The 18,290-nt window shown below is 35.7% G+C and overlaps 1 protein-coding gene across 1 annotated transcript in view; it reads left to right on the top strand.

Moving 5' to 3' along the window:
• Positions 1-13,193, top strand: part of LOC149188178 (uncharacterized) — a 52,023-nt gene extending 38,830 nt beyond the window's left edge. Inside the window, exons 16-30 of the mRNA XM_089409887.1 lie at positions 8,207-8,488; positions 8,656-9,181; positions 9,283-9,797; positions 9,919-10,051; positions 10,130-10,201; positions 10,455-10,523; positions 10,626-10,697; positions 10,783-10,854; positions 11,008-11,204; positions 11,461-11,669; positions 11,789-11,915; positions 12,070-12,138; positions 12,254-12,443; positions 12,554-12,686; positions 12,819-13,193. Coding sequence (XP_089266013.1) covers positions 8,207-8,488; positions 8,656-9,181; positions 9,283-9,797; positions 9,919-10,051; positions 10,130-10,201; positions 10,455-10,523; positions 10,626-10,697; positions 10,783-10,854; positions 11,008-11,204; positions 11,461-11,669; positions 11,789-11,915; positions 12,070-12,138; positions 12,254-12,443; positions 12,554-12,686; positions 12,819-13,160 — 3,008 coding nt within the window. The 3' untranslated portion in view covers positions 13,161-13,193. The remainder of the gene's footprint in view (positions 1-8,206; positions 8,489-8,655; positions 9,182-9,282; positions 9,798-9,918; positions 10,052-10,129; positions 10,202-10,454; positions 10,524-10,625; positions 10,698-10,782; positions 10,855-11,007; positions 11,205-11,460; positions 11,670-11,788; positions 11,916-12,069; positions 12,139-12,253; positions 12,444-12,553; positions 12,687-12,818) is intronic.
• Positions 13,194-18,290: the final 5,097 nt, after the last annotated feature.

Here is an 18,290-nt window from a genome sequence, read left to right as displayed (position 1 = left end):
AGAAACTGAAAAACTGAAAGAGATAGTTGTGGGGTTCCAAATGGGATAGGTGGGTGGCCACCAACATCCCCCTAGATCATTCCTCCCCCCTTAGGAAGCAGTGGTCCCCATTGCGTTGAGTTCCTCCATCAGTTGAACTTGGTCCCTGGTGAGTTGTTCTGTAATCTTGGATGTGTTTAGTAATGGTGGGAAGCATGGTCGAGGGCGGTCAACATTGAACACTTGGTGCAGGCGAAGGAATGGAGGAATGTTGTGGTCTAAAGGATTGTTCCCCACTGCCTTGGTACTGCTGGAAGGACCATGTCGAAGTGGTCTAAGATTCTGATGGGCTCTTGTAAGACGTTCTTTCTGCAAATGTAACCAAACTTTGTTGCCCACCTGAAACTTATGTGGTACCCCTGTGGGTGAGGAGAAGTTGTTCCGGTGTTATGTCATGACTATATCCCTTTGCTGTTGTTGTTGCATGGAGGAACCCTTTGTGGGGGTCATGGATGTAGCAACGATCTTCCCCTTACTTTGGGAGTGAACCAGACAGAAAATAATTTCCTAGTCTGTGAGATGAGCTTGCTGTCTTTCTTAGCAGTGATCAAAGAGGTGGCGGTAGGTGGGGCTACCTTTGGTATCCTATATAATGAATTATCCAAAGAAATAATGATAGCGCAAGGCCTTGAATCATACACAACATGTCGCCTCCATAAGTATGGCTGACCTAATAATACATCACAAACATCCAGAGGTGTAACATCACACAATACCTCGTCTGTGAAGGGCTTGATGCTGTAGGGAAGGCGACACTACTAGTGAACTTTGAGATCTCGTCCTTCATGAACCCACCCGATACTGTACGACTGCGGGTGTGGTGTAGTCGGTAGGCCCAACCGCTTCACGACCTCTGCTGAAATGAGGTTCTTTTGGCTGCCACTATCGACAATGAATTGTAGCGGCGAACCCTTCCCCACATCTATGAGTGGAAAAGACGCTCCCCCTCCTTTGGATCTTCGGGCTCATTTTTCGGGATCTTGGCAGTGGCAAAAATGGCACTGGGATCCGCTTCAATGATCTGCTTCCCTTTTCCATTCCCCTTGTCGGGTTCTGACTCAGGGTTGGAACATGCATCTAATTATGAAGCCTTCAACTTGGCCACCAACGACTGCTTGGTTTGACACTCACTTGTGTTATGAGTGGGACTCTTGTGGAACTAACACCACATTCCTCTGTCCTTCTTCGACTTTGTTGTGTTGTTATTTTCTTGTGCCTTCGACGGGTTATCTTGGATCACCCCACCTTGGCTTTGTCCTTTAGTCTTCGAATTTGCAAATCTAAAGTCTTGCTTCTTTTGTTTGAACTTTTGCTCGATTTTGAGAGTGTATCGGTATGCTGTGCCGAGCGAGGATATGTTCAGGAACTCCATCTCTTCCTGGATGTATCTGGGTAGGCAGCCGCGATATTTGAGTACCAAATGCAGCTCAGAGTCCTTGATACGCAATTGTGTGCAAAGGGTATGAAAAATGTTTGTGAACTCTGGCACATATTGGTCCCTTCCCTGCCGCAGTGTGGTCCATTTGATGTATTTGTCCTCATAGCTATTGACAGGGTAGTACTGCTCCTTGACAACATCACAAAATGAATCCCAAGTGGGTGCAGTTGAAAATAGTGAGCCTGTGCTTTCATCCTTCTGCTCGCAGTAGGTTTCCCACCAATCCTTGACGTGGGGGGCTGCTTTGAGAAGAGCAAAAACGATCTTTTCCCGACTCAAAAATTCATGAACAAAAAAATACCCATCTAGCAAATTTAACCATTTATCTACAATATCTGCGTCTATTTGACCCTCGAAGATGGGGATTTCAAAATTTACTTGTACCTTGAATGGTGTGGCGTTTCCAGAGTAGTTGTTGAAAGTCGATGTGTCGCCTCTGGGTAGCCGCTGAAGTATCTGCGCAAAGCTATCCATCATCGCATTCCTTTGTCGCTCAAGTGCTTCTTTGAGCAAGATTTTGATAGGATCTCCTGCCCCCTTGTCTTTCTTCTCATCCACCAGGGGAGGCTGTCGGGATTTGCGAGGATGGTCTTGCAAAGGTTCGACCAGTTCAATCCCTAGCTCCTTATATCCCAACCTCGTTGGGGACATGCAAAGAAAAATAGAGAAAACGCATATCGCTCTGATACCACTGATCCGGATTTAAACAGGAACGCAAAACATTACAGAGATAATCATAAACACAAAGATGTAGCGAAAATAATACTTCATTTCATTAATGTAAAATACTGAGATATGCTTACAAATAGAAAATGGAAATAAACAGCTAGGGCGATGGTAGCTTATCTCTAAGAAGAGATGTGGTGGCTACATGCCTATGAACTATGTTACAATGAGGCTCAAAGGTCTATTTATTGTTGAGAAACAATGGAAAACCCTTAACGTCCCAAAATCTAACCCTAGAAGATGAAACACCAAATTGTGGGCCTCGTTTGGGTAAATTGGTACATCAATTTCCTGGGGTTGTAACTTTTGCACCCGATCTCTATTTGACGCGTACAATAGCTAGTTAAAAATATCTATCTGAGGAATATCACTTTGGGAAGAGCAACATCGGCCTATGGACCCATGTTGCTCCCAGATTTCCCCAAAAACGTCGTTTAGGGCCTCAAAACGACTCCGAAAGTTTAGGACCCGAAAAAGTGCTAAAAATAGTAAACTGTGCTACAATTATGAAAACGGAAAAACTGCAAGAGACAATTGTGGGGTCCAAATGGGATAGGTGGGTGGCCACCAACATCCACTTAGATCACTCATGAAGCTCTAGCCACTGATCAAGAAGGCATTTTGAGTGATGTGATTGAGAGAATTGGGAGGATAAATCTTGATTTAGCCCCATCTCGGTCTACTGAGCAACCTAGGCCATCTCTAAAAGGTCCTTCAAAATGGCTCACAAATACACTTGAAAGTGTTCATCCCAATGAGGTTGGAAACACGGGAACAAGAAAATCAACTAGACATAATGGAGGTGATGTAGATGATCTTGATTCACCTCTTGATATGGATGTTTCTTATGATTGTGAAATAAATTTGTTTATAGATTTTAAACCAACTTCCTTTAAAGAATTCTCTTTTCATGATGAATGGAAAGAAATTATGAAAGAATATGATCCTTTGATAAAGAATGGCACCTGGAAGCTAGTTGATCCTCCATTAGGAACCAAACCAATAATCTACAAGTGGGTCTTTAAGAACATGTATAAAGCAGATGGCTCACTCAACAAGCATAAAGTCAGGCATGTGGAAAATTTTTTTGCATAAAAGGAAGGGGTTGATTACGAGGAGACTTTTGTACCTGCAAAAAAATGGGCTACCATCTGAACTCTCTTTGCCTTAGTATCTTATAATGGTTAGAAATTCCATCAAACATATGTAAAAACTTCTTTCTTCAATGAAGATATGAAAGATAATGTTTTTATGTACCAACCAGAAGGATTCATTGTGAAGGGTTTGGAACACAAAGTATGCAAGATTTTCAATCCTTGTATAGCCTCAAACAACAACCGTGAGCCTGGTACGAGAAATTGACTGAGAATCTTCTGAAACTCAATTTCAAACATTATGATCTTGATGATGCAACTTTGTTTGTCAAGAAAGTTGGAAAAACAATTGCATATCTTTTGGTATATGTAGATGATCTTCTAATGAAAAGGAACAATGAGAATTGCATTTCATCCATAAAGAAACAATAGGGGAAAGGTTTTGAAATGACAGATTTGGGACATGTTCACTACTATCTTAGTATTGAAGTAACCCAACATCTGAAGTTTATATTCCTCTCTCAAATGAAGTACATTAGAGATCTGTTGAACTAGTTTGGCATGGTTGAGTGTAGTCCTTTGATTACTCCAATGGAACAAAATTTAAAGCTCACATCCACTGAAGGAAAAGAATTTGAGGATGCAAAAAAGTATAAAAAAATCATAGGAAGTCTCAACTACCTCACTACTACCAAAATAGACATTTCATTTGTTTTTGGAATCCTCTCCATGTTTATGCAAAATCCTTGTGAGGGTGATTGGCCTGCTGCAAAAAGATTTCCAAAGTACCTGAAGGGAAATAAAGACTTTGGACTCAAGTATACATAGGTGGATTACTTCAACTTGATTGGATAATCTAATTCAATTTTTGAAGGAGATAAAGAAACTAGAGTAGCTACTTCAGGTTATGTTATGAGTCTTAAATGAGGAGTTGTCTTCTGGAGGTTACACAAACAATTAGTTCCTGTAAATTCCACAACTAAGGAAGAATATGTGGTAGTAACTAAAGAAACGAAAGAAATTGTGTGGCTTAGGAAGATTATGGAAGATTTGCAGGAGAAACAATTGCATTTAACTACTCTTCTGATTGACAACATTTATTCAATAAATCTAACTAAAGGCCCAAAGTTCCATGACTGAACCAAGCACATTAATGCAAAGTATCATTTGATTTGACATCATGTTGAGGCCAAGACGATCCATCTACCACATTGTTCCATAAATGAGTAGATTGTAGACATCTTCACCAAAGCGCTTGGAAGACAAAAATTTGAAGGATTCAGAATGATGCTTGGACTCACCAACATCCCTTCAGATTAAGGGGGCGGGGCGGGATGTTGACACCTAATATTTGAGATTAGGAAAATTCATGTAAATATTGAGAATATAAAAATAAAGGAAAGTGGAAGATGAAGAGATATTAAAGAGGAATTTGAATAGTCTCCCTCTCCTTGTATATATCCATGTTTTCTCCTAATGAAAAACACAATTCATTCATGGAGTTACTCTCTTGTCCTAACAAAACAATGTAAAGAGTGCTCGTTCAAGGTTTGTTACTATCCATTTTTCCGAAGCTGTCAATTGTCACAGAACTAAAGTTGTAGCTCGTTGATAAGCTGGCCAACTAAGAGAGTCACAGTTGGAAGCACACTTGGGAAAGAAGTGCATGTTAAACTAGCAGATGAACGACTAGAAATAGCTTAAGTCACGAAAACATAGTTCATGAAGTAATGAGCAGGTTATTAATTTGTTAGTGAAGTTTTTTATAGTTAGTGGATTTTTCCTCAGATTAGATTTTCATAAGTTCTTTAAAAGTAAATGTTTATTAGAATGAATATATATATGGAAAGTAAAGTTTAATTACAAAAAAAAGTGATTAAGGATTATTGGAAAAAAAGAAGAAAATATATAAGAAATAAAAGGAAAAAAAGTATTGGAAGTTGAAGAAAAATAAAACAGAAGAAAAAAAAAGTTTTATTTTCTTTAAGAATTTTTTTTTTTAATAGTTTTTTGGTGATTTAGATGCATAACATGGATTTTAGCAGTATTTATCTTCCTCCTATTTTTACTTGTAAAGATTATAAATTTTAGGCCATTAAGATGAGAACCATAATATAAATGGATGAATTATGGGATATTGTATTGGATGGGTTTGAGGAACCCCCAAATCAAGCAGCCTATGATGGTATAACAAAATACCAAAGAGATCAACTCATAACTAATAGGAAGGGTGATGCAACATCATCATCTCTTAGTTGACAAGGTTTGAATGATAACATTATTCATAAGATTGTTGCATCAATGACATCTCGAGAAGCTTGAAGCATTCTAGAGATGACATACAATGAAAGGGGGAGCAACATTGATCAACATTGAAATGAGCCACAAGGGATTGCAATTGTTAATGAAGTGCTTGTTGTAATCGAAGTAACATGAGAAGTTGTAGAAGAGTCCGCCAAAGAAGAGGAAGATATACATGACAAGAGTCTACAATTGTCAAAGAGAAATTTGTTGAAGAAATTGCAGACGATTTTGATATTCTAGAAATAATCGGAGACATTATGGAAAACCATGTTAGAGAAGAAGAACATAAATAAGACGTGGACACTACAATTATCATATGTAATATAGTGAAGATAGTTGAAGAAATTGTAGAAGAAAATAATGATTTTGTGCAAGATACAATGCATAAACATGGTAAAAGGAGTGACATTGAGTATACAAATATATGTGTCAAGGATAAAATTTAAACCACATTTGCAACAACAACAATAGGGGAAAGAACTTATTAGTGAATGTTGAAATTGATTATGAACTTGAGTTAGCTTTTCTTGAAAAGTGACTTGTAATGCCTAAGTATAATAAAGAGAAAATGTTTATGGAAAAACTACCATATTAACATCAGATGATGAAACCATAAAGATAAGGACAACCATCAAAGTTGTTGAATCACTTGCAATAGGGGAAGAGATGAAAACAAATAAGGATGTTTTTTTTAACTTACAGGGATTGACAAAAAGGTTAACTAGCAACAATTGAGCTATATGTAGATGCACAAAAGAAACTGGATAAAGAAGACAAGGACATATTGAAGGAGAAGAGAAAAGTAAAGTTGAAGCTACAAAACAAGAAAATATATGCAAAATATAGAGTTTGGAGCAAATGTAAGAAAAAACTTGTACACCACGAAGCTGAGGACAACATGCAACATGAAGAAGTAAAACACGTTTTTGACTTGATTTCAATTATTGTAAGCCTAAGACTTACACAAGCACACATTAGTGGTTGAAATTCAGCAGAAGTGTTAGAGAATAACCTCTCATGCTAACTGAAGCCATTGAGTCCAGTTAACTATTAGTTCAAATTATTTTTGAGAAAGCTAAATTTAGTAGTTAGTGATGTATGTGTGAGCTAAGATTAACATAGCTATTCTTAACCATTTTGGATCTTTATTATCATATAACCTTGAACGAATAAATCAAACAAACATATATTTGAGTGTGTTATTTTTTGATTTCCTTTCTTATTCATCTATGAGTGATTTTAAATATCTTTAAACTTTAATATATTTATTACTATAATGTTAGATAAACCTTAATTTTCTTCCTTTAATAAATTTTTAGTGAAAATTATCATCGCTGTTAACTAACTTTCCCAACTTTCCTGATGTTGTTAAATTTAATTAAAACTTAAAATAACTACCTAAAAGAACAAATGAGCTGCATTAAATGTGCACTTCAAAGATGGTAAATTTGATATTTCGTCTTTCGTGTTCTATATGAGGTCCACATTCATTGTAGAAACCATCTTTATCACAGGCAACATCTATTTTAAAAAGTATCTTTATAATCGGCCCATACTTATTTTAGAAAACATCTTTATAGCCGACAACATTTATTTTAAAAAGTATTTTGAAAATCGACCCATATTTTGTACACTCTGTATTTTATGGAATCAAACAAATATGCGTCGATGTCAGAGAAATTATTGGTCACGCAAAGACAAGAAGATACACGGCAATTCCTATTTCCAACCCCATTGAAACATAAATGCAGCCTGACATGCAAGGGATATAGCAGTTGCTTTGTTGCTAAAATGCCAAAGTCAACCCCATTGAAACATAAATACAAGAGAACTGCTATATCCCTTGCATGTCAGGCTGCATTTATGTTTCAATGGGGTTGGAAATAGGAATTGCCGAAGATACACGAGTAAGACTGTTAGACAGAATCCCACTTGCCATTCAATGATTGGCCCACAGTAAGGCTTAAAGTTACACTCCTGGGCGGACTTGTCGAGAATATATATATATTTTTTTAATAGATAGAAATTGTCTAAATTTTGGTGAAAATACAAACTATATTCAGTTGTGTTTTATTATTAATTTTGTTAATTTTTCAAAATATTAAATGTTATTATACCTTAAAAATATATATATTTTAAATAAAAAAATTATTAGTAAAATTGGTTTTAGCTAATTTTAATAGAAAGTTTTATTATTAAAATTTATTTGGCTAATTTTAATAGAAAGTTTTATTATTAAAATCTATTTGAGCTAATTTTAATAAAAATTTGCAAAACACATAATAATTAAAAAGTCTTAATCTAATCAGATTGTTTTTGCTGACAATTATTGAAATTATAATTATATTTGAATATAAGCGGATAATTTTTTTTATAAATTTAAATTACAATTATCAAACTTATATTTAATTTTTAAGATATTTTTTTAATAGTACTAAATCTATTTCTAACAACAAAAACATAATTCTATATGAATTCCAAACTACTTTTGACCTCTCCGCAATTCCTACGGCAGCCTCATTAGACGGCTCCAATTAAAACTAACACTAGTAATAATATTGATGAGGAAATTTCTTACAGTCCAATCATATTTTTTTTTAATTAGTTCAATGGATGCCACACGAAAACCAAAAAGACACAGGCACCCATGCACCGTCCGTCCCGACACTCTTCTGGAGAACCGATATCGGATTTCATTTCAAATGCTTCCGAGTTACTAATCTACACCTTTCTGTATCCTGCTTCCGATGCCTGTCTTCCATGTTAAAAGATGGAGTCCCTTTAAAAAAAATTGGTGCAAACCTGTCAAAAATGGGTTGTGGTAAATGGGCAGGCTTGGTGGCTGCCAGTTTCTTGTTTCATTTACTCGCTACTATTGCTTTACCAGGTGATTAATTCTACCTCTATGAACAATTCATGTCGACCCTCCTTCGGAGGATTGCTGAGTTTTCCTAATTTTCGAATCATTCTAGGAAATCTCGCTTTTTTTTTCTCATTGCTCATCGATAGTTTATAGTGTATATGCCTTATTGGAAAATATATGGTTTGACGTAGGTGAATTTCTGAGTGTCGATTGTGGAGGGAAAACGAATCACACTGAACACAATAGAACATGGGTGACTGATAACCAATTCATAGAAGTTGGTCAGATAAAGGACACACACAACGCAACCTTTCCATCTTACCTGCAAAATCTACGATTCTTCCCAAAGCCTCTGAACAAGTCTTGTTATCATTTGCCTGTGAAAACCGATATGCGCTACCTCTTGAGACTATGGTTTGCAGCTGGAAATTACGGTGCGTACACCCAAACCATTCGATACTCTATTGAGACACTCAGTCTGTTGACCGTGAGAAACAGAAGGATCAAGAATACCCATCGAGTTCGTGATGAAACAATCGTGGTTAGTTCTGGCAGTGTGCTGTACATTTGTTTGATCAGAACCTCCGAGAGATATGATCCCTTCATCTCTGCTATCGAATTGAGGGTCCTCCAAGATGGCATGTATCGATGGGCTAAGCCAGGAAGAATGATGAGTTTACAATTAAGATGTGCTGTTGGTGGAAAGTCGTTGGTCAGGTAATCTCTTTGAAGTTAATATGCTTTGCCCAAGGAACGAACTAGGTCAATACTTGATGGACTACAGATGGGCGTCTTTGATACTTCTTCTTATTGTGCAGGTACCCACAAGACGCATTCGACCGTTTCTGGGAACCCAATACTGTGGCCGTTCGAGAAGGATACATTAATCCAGGATATCCAGTTGTAAATTCAAGTAAAAGCATTTCAACAAACAAGACCCCCGATCTTCCTCCAAGTATTGTGATGCAGACGGCGTCAGTAACCTTTGCCAATAGCAACACCATAGAATTAAGATTACCTATGGAGATATTAGAAAGCGGCAAATCATTAGCTCAGGAGTCATTACTCTTATTATATTTTGCAGATATATTGCCAGTTAATAGAACAGAAAATATATCCTTTGACCTTAGCATAAATGGGAAAAACATTTACAAGTCCATGACTATTCTGCAAAATTATTCTGCCATAGAGGTACCAATATTACTACCGAACACGAATACAAGTTACTCTTTGGATCTGCACCAGGCTCCTCACTCAGCTCATCCCCCAATAATCAACGCTTTTGAGTATTTCTTGATGGTTGGTACGGACCAGCTAACATATCGGCAAGATAGTAAGTGCCCTCTCCTTGTAAAGCTCGACATATTGAAATTGGTGATATTAAGGCCTAGACAAGTAGATATTAAAGCTGCCGTTGGTATTAGCCTTTAGGCCTCACCAAGTAGAGTTTAAAGCTGCAGTTAAAGCTCTCGACGCTATCAAAAACATGTTTGATATAAAAGAATGGATTTCCGATCCTTGCCATGTTATCGAGTGGGACGGAATTAGGTGTGATAAAAGCGGTTCGTCTATGAGGATTTCTGAAATGTAAGCTGAATTCTAAGTTTTACGTTGTGCTACCTTTAGTTGAAATTGCAGAAACTTAATAGTTTTCTTTGTTGCCAGTAATTTGTCTAGCAGGAATCTTACAGGATCGATACCTCAGAATATTGCACATTTGACCGCATTAGTTAACGTGTAAGTAGAATTCTACTCTTCTGTGTGTGTATCAACAACCTAGATTTCTGTATCCTAGAAAGAAAACAATAAAAATTGATTATTTTGAATTTTCTCCAAAGTCCAACTTTTTGGACACCGGTTTTCGTTTAGATGTTTTCTTGATGACCTGCAACCATTAGTGGCGAATGGCTTATGAAGGAAACATAGTTGGTTTTTAAATATCACATGGGAAGCGCCGGCACTCATCCATTCGTTTTGATCACATTATCAGGTCACTAGAAAACAACCATCTGACAGGACAATTGCCCAATTTATCCAGTTTAACCATGTTGGAGAGACTGTAAGTATATTCTTCTCAACATAAACCGTACCTTTGTTTTTGATAAAGCCAAGATTGATAATTATTTTAGCAAGGCATCCATTCAATTTACTTATTGTGCAGACATCTACAAAACAACAATCTGACCGGTACCATTCCAGATTGGCTCTCTGAATTCAAGAACCTGACAGAATTGTACGCCCCTTTCTCGTTCTTTTAACAAAAATATAGTAATATTTAATGTTATGGCACGGGTTTATAAAGCTCAATAACTTGACAGGTTTATAGACAACAATAACTTCAGTGGCGTAATTCCTCCGCAACTTTACGACATGCCTTCATTGAATCTCACGTAATGTATTTGTTATGGCTTGCATTCGTCTTGTTCACTCACGGATTCGCATTATATGATTTTCTGGTTCAGACTAGTTATGAAACGAATGCTGTGAAGAGAAATGAATCTGAATCGAGTTGCATCAATTGTCGTTCGTTTGATGTGTTGCAGATACTCCGGGAACCCCCTCCTACGTAAGCCGTCAAAGCCAAACAAGGACAAACTGAGGCTTATCCTCGGGATAACAATAAGTGGAACCCTTGTCATCGTTTTATGTTTAATAGTGATTATTGCCGTGGATCGCAAGAAATACAAGAAGAAAAAAGCGAGCAGGTTGGAAAAGGAATCCAAACATGTCGTTGACCAAGGTCAGGAACACCTTGATTTTACGATTGTTTATATGACCCATGGTAGTAGGTGATCTTATCTATTATTATTATTTAATTTTAAGATTATGAATAAGCTAAATGTGATCTTATCTATTATTATTATTATTTAATTTTAAGATTATGAATAAGCTAAATGTGATATATAAGAAATTTGGTTTGTGGTATAAGAAATCTACTTAAGGATAAGGAATTGACCCATAGTAAATCTAATTCAACTTCGATGGATAAAGTGCAGGCAAGTCCATGGTTATAGTGCCAAATACAACAAAGTCTCGCGCCTTTACTATAGAAGAGATAACTGCAGCCACACAAAACTTCAGTCACAAGATTGGTCAAGGGGGTTTTGGATCGGTTTTCTTTGGTAGATTGGAGCAAGGAGAAGATATAGCGGTCAAAGTGCTCTCCATCGTCTCCAAACAAGGAGTTCAGGAGTTCCTTAATGAGGTAAATTAGAATATAATATGGTTCGATTTTTGGACCCGATCTACTCTCATTTGTATTAACCAAAAATACAAATTATTTATCGGTAGTAAAAATTATGCGACGTTTCACTTGATGATCAGGTTGAGCTTTTCTCTAGAGTCCACCATAAGAACTTGGTGTCATTGCTAGGATACTGCATTGAATCAAGAGAACTTATGCTTGTCTACGAGCACATGCCTGGAGGGTCCTTAAAGGATCGCCTATATGGTAAATATGTTGACCAGAGACATGTTAGAATAAGTTGGCGTATATCATATATGAAATAGCCAAAATATCGACAATATAATTTGCTAATTGGTGTATACTAATATTAAATAGCCGAAGTAGATAAACTTATTTGCCTTTTATTTTTTCCTTCCAGGTCCTATTGCAGAACATTCTCAACTAAATTGGAAAACCAGGCTCCAAATAGCTTCAGATGCAGCTCAGGGTAACTCTTTTCCTTCTTAAGTAATTTCATTATAAATTTTTCCTGATATAAAAATTCGTTCTCATTATTTATTAATATATTTCTGATCTCATCCCCCTGCAATTTCTTTTTGAAGGACTGGAATACCTCCATATAGGTTGCACTCCAAAGATAATTCACAGGGATATCAAGACGGCCAACATTCTTCTAGACAGGAATTTCAATGGAAAACTTGCCGATTTCGGCCTTTCAAGAATGACAATTGATGGGGAGGCTTCTTATGTTATTACTTCAGTGAAAGGAACCTTAGGATACCTGGATCCAGCGTATTTGACACATACAACTTTTGCAATATTTCGAGTAATTGCTAATTTAGCAGACGTAATTCATTTTTGTTTGAGCTTCTTAACTTATTTTTCAACGGATGCTTTCACAGGTATTTTAGCACTCACATGTTGACGGAGAAGAGCGATGTATATAGTTTTGGAGTTGTTTTGCTGGAGATCATCTGCGGTAGACGGCCCATAAATGTAAAATTACCTGGAGACCAACTGAACCTTATTCGATGGGTAAGCGATCCCATTGAATGCCACTGATTAAAATTCGCAACAACGTATTTAACATCAAATTCTGATTATGGTTTTTCCGGTAAATTTTCTTCTATAGACCAACAATAGTAATAATCGTTGTATTAATTTTAGGTGACACCGTATGTGGAGATGGACGAAAATCCTGCAAAAATGGAGGAAATCATAGACAAGAGGTTGGGTAGAAATTACGACATCAACTCCGTCATTGGCGTTGCCAAATTAGCGATCCGGTGTGTTCAGCCCGAACCATCCTCTAGGCCGAGCGTAGATGAGGTAGTGGCAAAGCTCAAAGAGGCTATCAAACTCGAGAAGGATAAGGACTCCCTAATTTCGGAAATCGAAATTGAATACGGAGATTTAGGTTCGAGCTCGGCCTGTTTATCTGTAGATTCCAGTGGACCCAAGGAAATGGACTCTGCTGAAAGCAGCTCAAAAATATCTAAACAACGATGATCGTAATTAGTAATGAAATGATATTTTAAGGTTTACGACATTAAAAATTGTTTATGAGATTATTAGGTTTTTTGGTTTTTTTAGTTTTTTTTGTAATTTAACTTTTTTTTTTTTAATTCAAAGTAATTCTGAGCAAGCTTAATTTTCTACTAATTTTTTTAAACACAATTCTATAAAAACCAATACTAACATATTCCCATAAACATCTCATTTCAAAATAAACTAAAACTATATGAGAAGTGACATCAAAATAGTTCCACCTCTAATATCTTTGAAGACATTACATTTCAAAATAAACTAAATCGTTATGGGAACTGACATCAAAATTTGGCAGCCAAAAGACTGTTGTGAGAGTTGTTCGCATATAAAATAAACATGTAAATATTTCAATTGGTATTTCGGTAAAACCTTATCAGCTTTTTATCCTTTATAAGTCAATTTCGTCTTTAATCAACTGTGTTAATTAAGATTGTGTGAATCACGCTGCCTTGGAAACAAATAGAAGAACAAAAACACCCGATCCGTAGTCCTGAATTAATTAATCACCATAAATTTTGATGCCGAATTACTTAAATACTAAACCCGAAGATTTTCTTTTAATAATCTATAGCGTTTAACACTTGAATTTTCCTTATTATGCTATGAAAGTAAGAATCACTGTGTTGAGACAAGTTTAACTTTGAAATGGATATGTTTGCTTGATGATTTTTTTCAAGTTTAGGATATTGGTTGTTGACTTTTCTAATTTAGTCTCAAAATACATTGTTTAAACCAAAATGTCAGGAGAAAAAAAATAACAAACCATTCATAAATGCCAATTTACCTCTGTGATTCCTTTGTTATTTTCTTGTTTAAAAAACGGTTCCAATAGCCTTGTATTGGTTGAAATGAAGGCAAATATTGTACTATATGACTCCAAACATTGTGTTTTATAATTGCTTTCTTTTTATTGCTATTCCATAGTCAAATATCTATGTACATTTATTTTCATTCTAGATAAAGTTGCACCGTTCATAATGGTGTTTGCCTTTATTGATGTTACAACACTATTTATATATTCATGTGAATCATCTTACCACATAGTTTAGAGATAAAATTGCATTGTTCATAATGTTGTTTGTTTTTATTGATATTATCATACTAATTAGATTAACGTATTTTTGTAAATCACATCTTATAATGTATTTTTTTTCCCAGAAACATGAGTTTATTATTGTATTTTTTTTCAAGAAACATGAGTTTATTATTGTAGTTCATTTATTTTTATTTTTATTTTATATATAATATTAAAAGGGCTAAAGATGACCTCTATGGGATTTGAAATGGAGGGGACAAAATTCCATTGCGTCAACCACTCTGTCCTCCTAAAAGGAGACTTGTTGTTATAAAGTAATTGCGAAAGAGAATTTTGGTGTTTGAGATATGGTTACCATATTCATGGGTAGTGTCGAGTCATCATATTTGGTGTTACCTCTTTTACTTGGATTACGAGAATGTCTTAAATTCAACAAAGAGATCTTTGCAAGTGTGTGAAAAAATTCTTGATGTTCTTTATGGAAACAAGGTTGATTTAGAAATAGGTTAGTGAAATCCAAGAAAGTTAATGTTCATAGAAATAAGAACTTTGAAAAGTCATTCCTCTATATGACACGTGCTCTCTTAAGGTATTGAAAGCATATTATTGAAGAACAGTGACCTGAAAAATGTATTCTAGTTGTGGGGAATATTTGGCTTCAATTCTTTAGTGGAACATGGTTGATTTAGCTATCCTTTATATGTTAAAATATGTTTGAATTCCCACTAATTCCACTGGCTGCTAGCCATATCTATGGTCTTTGATGTGTTCTTTGGGACTTCTTTTTTGATTCTTTGTTTAAGTTCTTAGAAATAGATAAACATAGAAAAAAATCCAAATAACATTCTAGCTCATTTATAGTTTGATGGTTATTCTTTTCTCAATAGAATATTAAGATCATAAAATCTATGCTTGTGAAAAAATAGAAGGTATATTGGTATAGAGCACTTAAAGACCTAACATTGATTGATACATTAAGAAGTAATTCATTTTCCATTGCACTATCATATGGCTTCTTAATTGTAGGCGACATAGAGAAAGAAGCCAAATAATCAATCCTCAGTACAGGTTACATAGAAAACATAAGCCATGTATCCATTTTAAATACTAGGAATAGAAATATAGAGTTCAAAAGTTATTTAGCTTAGGGATGGTAGAGATAGAGAAGAACCATGAGACATAACATTTCCAACTATTGGTACTTAATGGTATGTTAATTCTGCAAGAAGAAATGTCATAAAAAAATATCTTGCTAGAATAAATAATTCACATGCCACGTCTATCTTGCTTTTTAAGGAGGAATGTAAAGAATACTTCCATATTCCAACAAAAAAATAAAGGCACATGGAGAGGTGGACGATTTCAAATACTGTATGTAGCAACCACACGAAATTTTTGACCAGTCTGTTTGAAACCTTGAGCACTACCCAAAGGGGATGGTGAATCAGTATTGTAACTTATGACCAAGTTATACCAATTTTAACCTCTTTTATTTTCAACTGTTGAATCATGCATGAAATTAGCAGCACATCACAATGTATTAGTAGAAGTTAGCATGTGTATAACCAACAAAAAAGATGAGCATATAACCATGAGATCAACAATGCATAAACCTTAAACCATCACAACACATCAATAAGCACATCATGCAAGGACAACATATGTAAGGTGGAAACCACAAGGGTAAAAACCATTGTTGACAGATAGTCATTGTCGTTGTCTCTTCTATTATGTAAAAATTATTTTACATCTAATTCATTGGACACCACTAGTGTGAGAGCCACAACTTACTAATAATGTGAGCTGCTACTCAATCCAGACAACTTCTATGAACTTTGCAGGCCATCAATGGTAGGAAGTCACCACTGCCTCGACAATGTAGGGATCCACTTGCTGGAAGCCACTACTCCCAATAAGTCTCACCTAGCCACCACTGGACTATTCAACCACCATTGGATGGAAGCCACCACTCCTAAGTTATCAAGCCACTACTTGAAGGAAGCCACTACACCCTAAATATGCAAGTTACCACTTGCTCACTAAAACCCCCAGCCTTCAACACATCTCATAAACCTCATTTAATCTATTTTCAAACTATGGCCCAAATCATATGCATACGAAAAAACAATGAGTTTTGTTTCATCTCATTTTCACACTGGACTCACAACATACAATGAGCACATCAACAAAATATTGTATCTCCAACACATTCTCTTCACCATAACTAATCTGATCACAAACAATAAAAAAAATACCTAAACTTCCAACAATAGGTACTGTGTTCATGCCACCTGATTGCTACCTTATTCGTAGTGTGATGGGACATGTGGAGCATATGATGTGCCAAAATTGCATTGATGTTGTTAGGTCCCTATAATACTTGTGTATTCCCTTATTATTATTGTCATAGTGGCCCCTTATTGTTATCATTGTGCCCATGTTGTCCCCATATTGTCATTATTGTGCCCCATAGAAGCCCACTATTATTATTGTTGTGCCCTTACATTATTATTGTCATGTCGACTCTCATTATACTGTGACCCCTTAAACTCCTATATATAGAAAGGAGGTTTTTTCATTTGAATCATCCAATAATTGTTCATTTGTGTAATGTAAAGGAGGTTGACCCCTCAAAGAGGCTGATTTTGAAGTACTTGATCTCTCTTTTCTTCTATTTTGTGAGTTGGTTGCATAACATTTGGTATCAAAGGCTTTGGATTCTAGGGTTTAACTTATTCAAAAAGGTCATCATGGAATTTTCGCTGTAAATTTTTTTCTATGAAGCTTCAGAAGCTGAAAAAACCCCAATTGAGAAGAAATCAGGATAAATGTTGTGGGCGAATTTCAGATCTTGGCTCACTATATTTTCAGAGATATGATCTGAGAAAGTTAAGGTTTTTGCAAGCTCCCGAAGTCCATCTCAAACCAGTGACCTTGGGAAAATCATCATAACTTTCTCTCTAAACATAGGATTCAAATTTTTTAAAAATTTGACAAAAAGCGCACAAACTATAGTTGGTTGGATATCGTTTTTAGGGCCGAAGGTCAAAACAGTGACACGTGGAACTTCATACAAGATTGCTCTACTGAACCAGTCTATAATCAAGTCATCGTGGGAGAATTGACATAAATCTTTCTTGGAGAATCCAATCTTGATCAGACTTGTGGTGTTGGAAAGATGATGCAAAGGCATATCACAAAATGAAATTTTAAACCCTGTAGATCTGAACTTACAGAGATACAATAGATTCAATATCAAGCTCCTACAAAGCGAAAAAATGTGTGTAGTATTTTTAAAAATTTGCATAAGTTTGGTTTGAAAAATTAGTTTGAAGTGATTCAAAGGCTACAGTGAAGCATAATTATCATTAATTGATGCCCCGAAGAAATAAAATGGAAACACCTAGTAAGAAACTTGAAATATATAGCATGACTCATAAAGAATAGGAAGAAATGCAACATGATATATCAAAATTACGAGACGAAGTGCAACAAATTTCACTCTCACAAAAGGTAACAAAAGCTAAGATGGATGGTTTAAAAAAAGCCATGGAAGCTAATATGAATGGTGTGGAAGCTAAGATGAATGGTATGGAAGCTAAGATGGATGACGTGGAAACTAAGATGGATGATTTAGAAGTAAACATTGAAGATTTGAAGAAAGACATGGAAGGTTTGAAAGGGGGCTTGGAAAAGTTGCTACAAGAATTGCTTCCTAATGGTGAAAAGGTAGTAGAGGAAACTCATGATGAGAACAAAAGAAATGTTAATCATGATTTCATAGAATATAACATTGGATTGAAGATCCACCATGTTCCAAAGATCATTAAGGGGAATTTTGATGACAAGGATCCTGTAACATGGATACTACAAATGGAACAACATTTCGATCTCCATAACGTGCAAAACACACAAAAGGTACCTGTTGCAACTTTATATTTGGAAACCAATCATTTTGTATGGTATCAAAGGCTTTTCTCTCGTAAACAAATTGTCACTTTATTAGTTTTTATGGAGGAAATGATAGCACATTATGAAGATACAAAAAGCAACAC

The sequence above is a fragment of the Pinus tabuliformis genome, chromosome 3_1, assembly GCF_031772625.1.
Source record: "Pinus tabuliformis cultivar Carrire ecotype Pingquan chromosome 3_1, CPIR1, whole genome shotgun sequence".
Classification (NCBI taxonomy): Eukaryota; Viridiplantae; Streptophyta; class Pinopsida; order Pinales; family Pinaceae; genus Pinus; species Pinus tabuliformis.
Note: the sequence above shows the minus strand (reverse complement) of the source record. Positions and strands in the feature narration are given on the sequence as shown.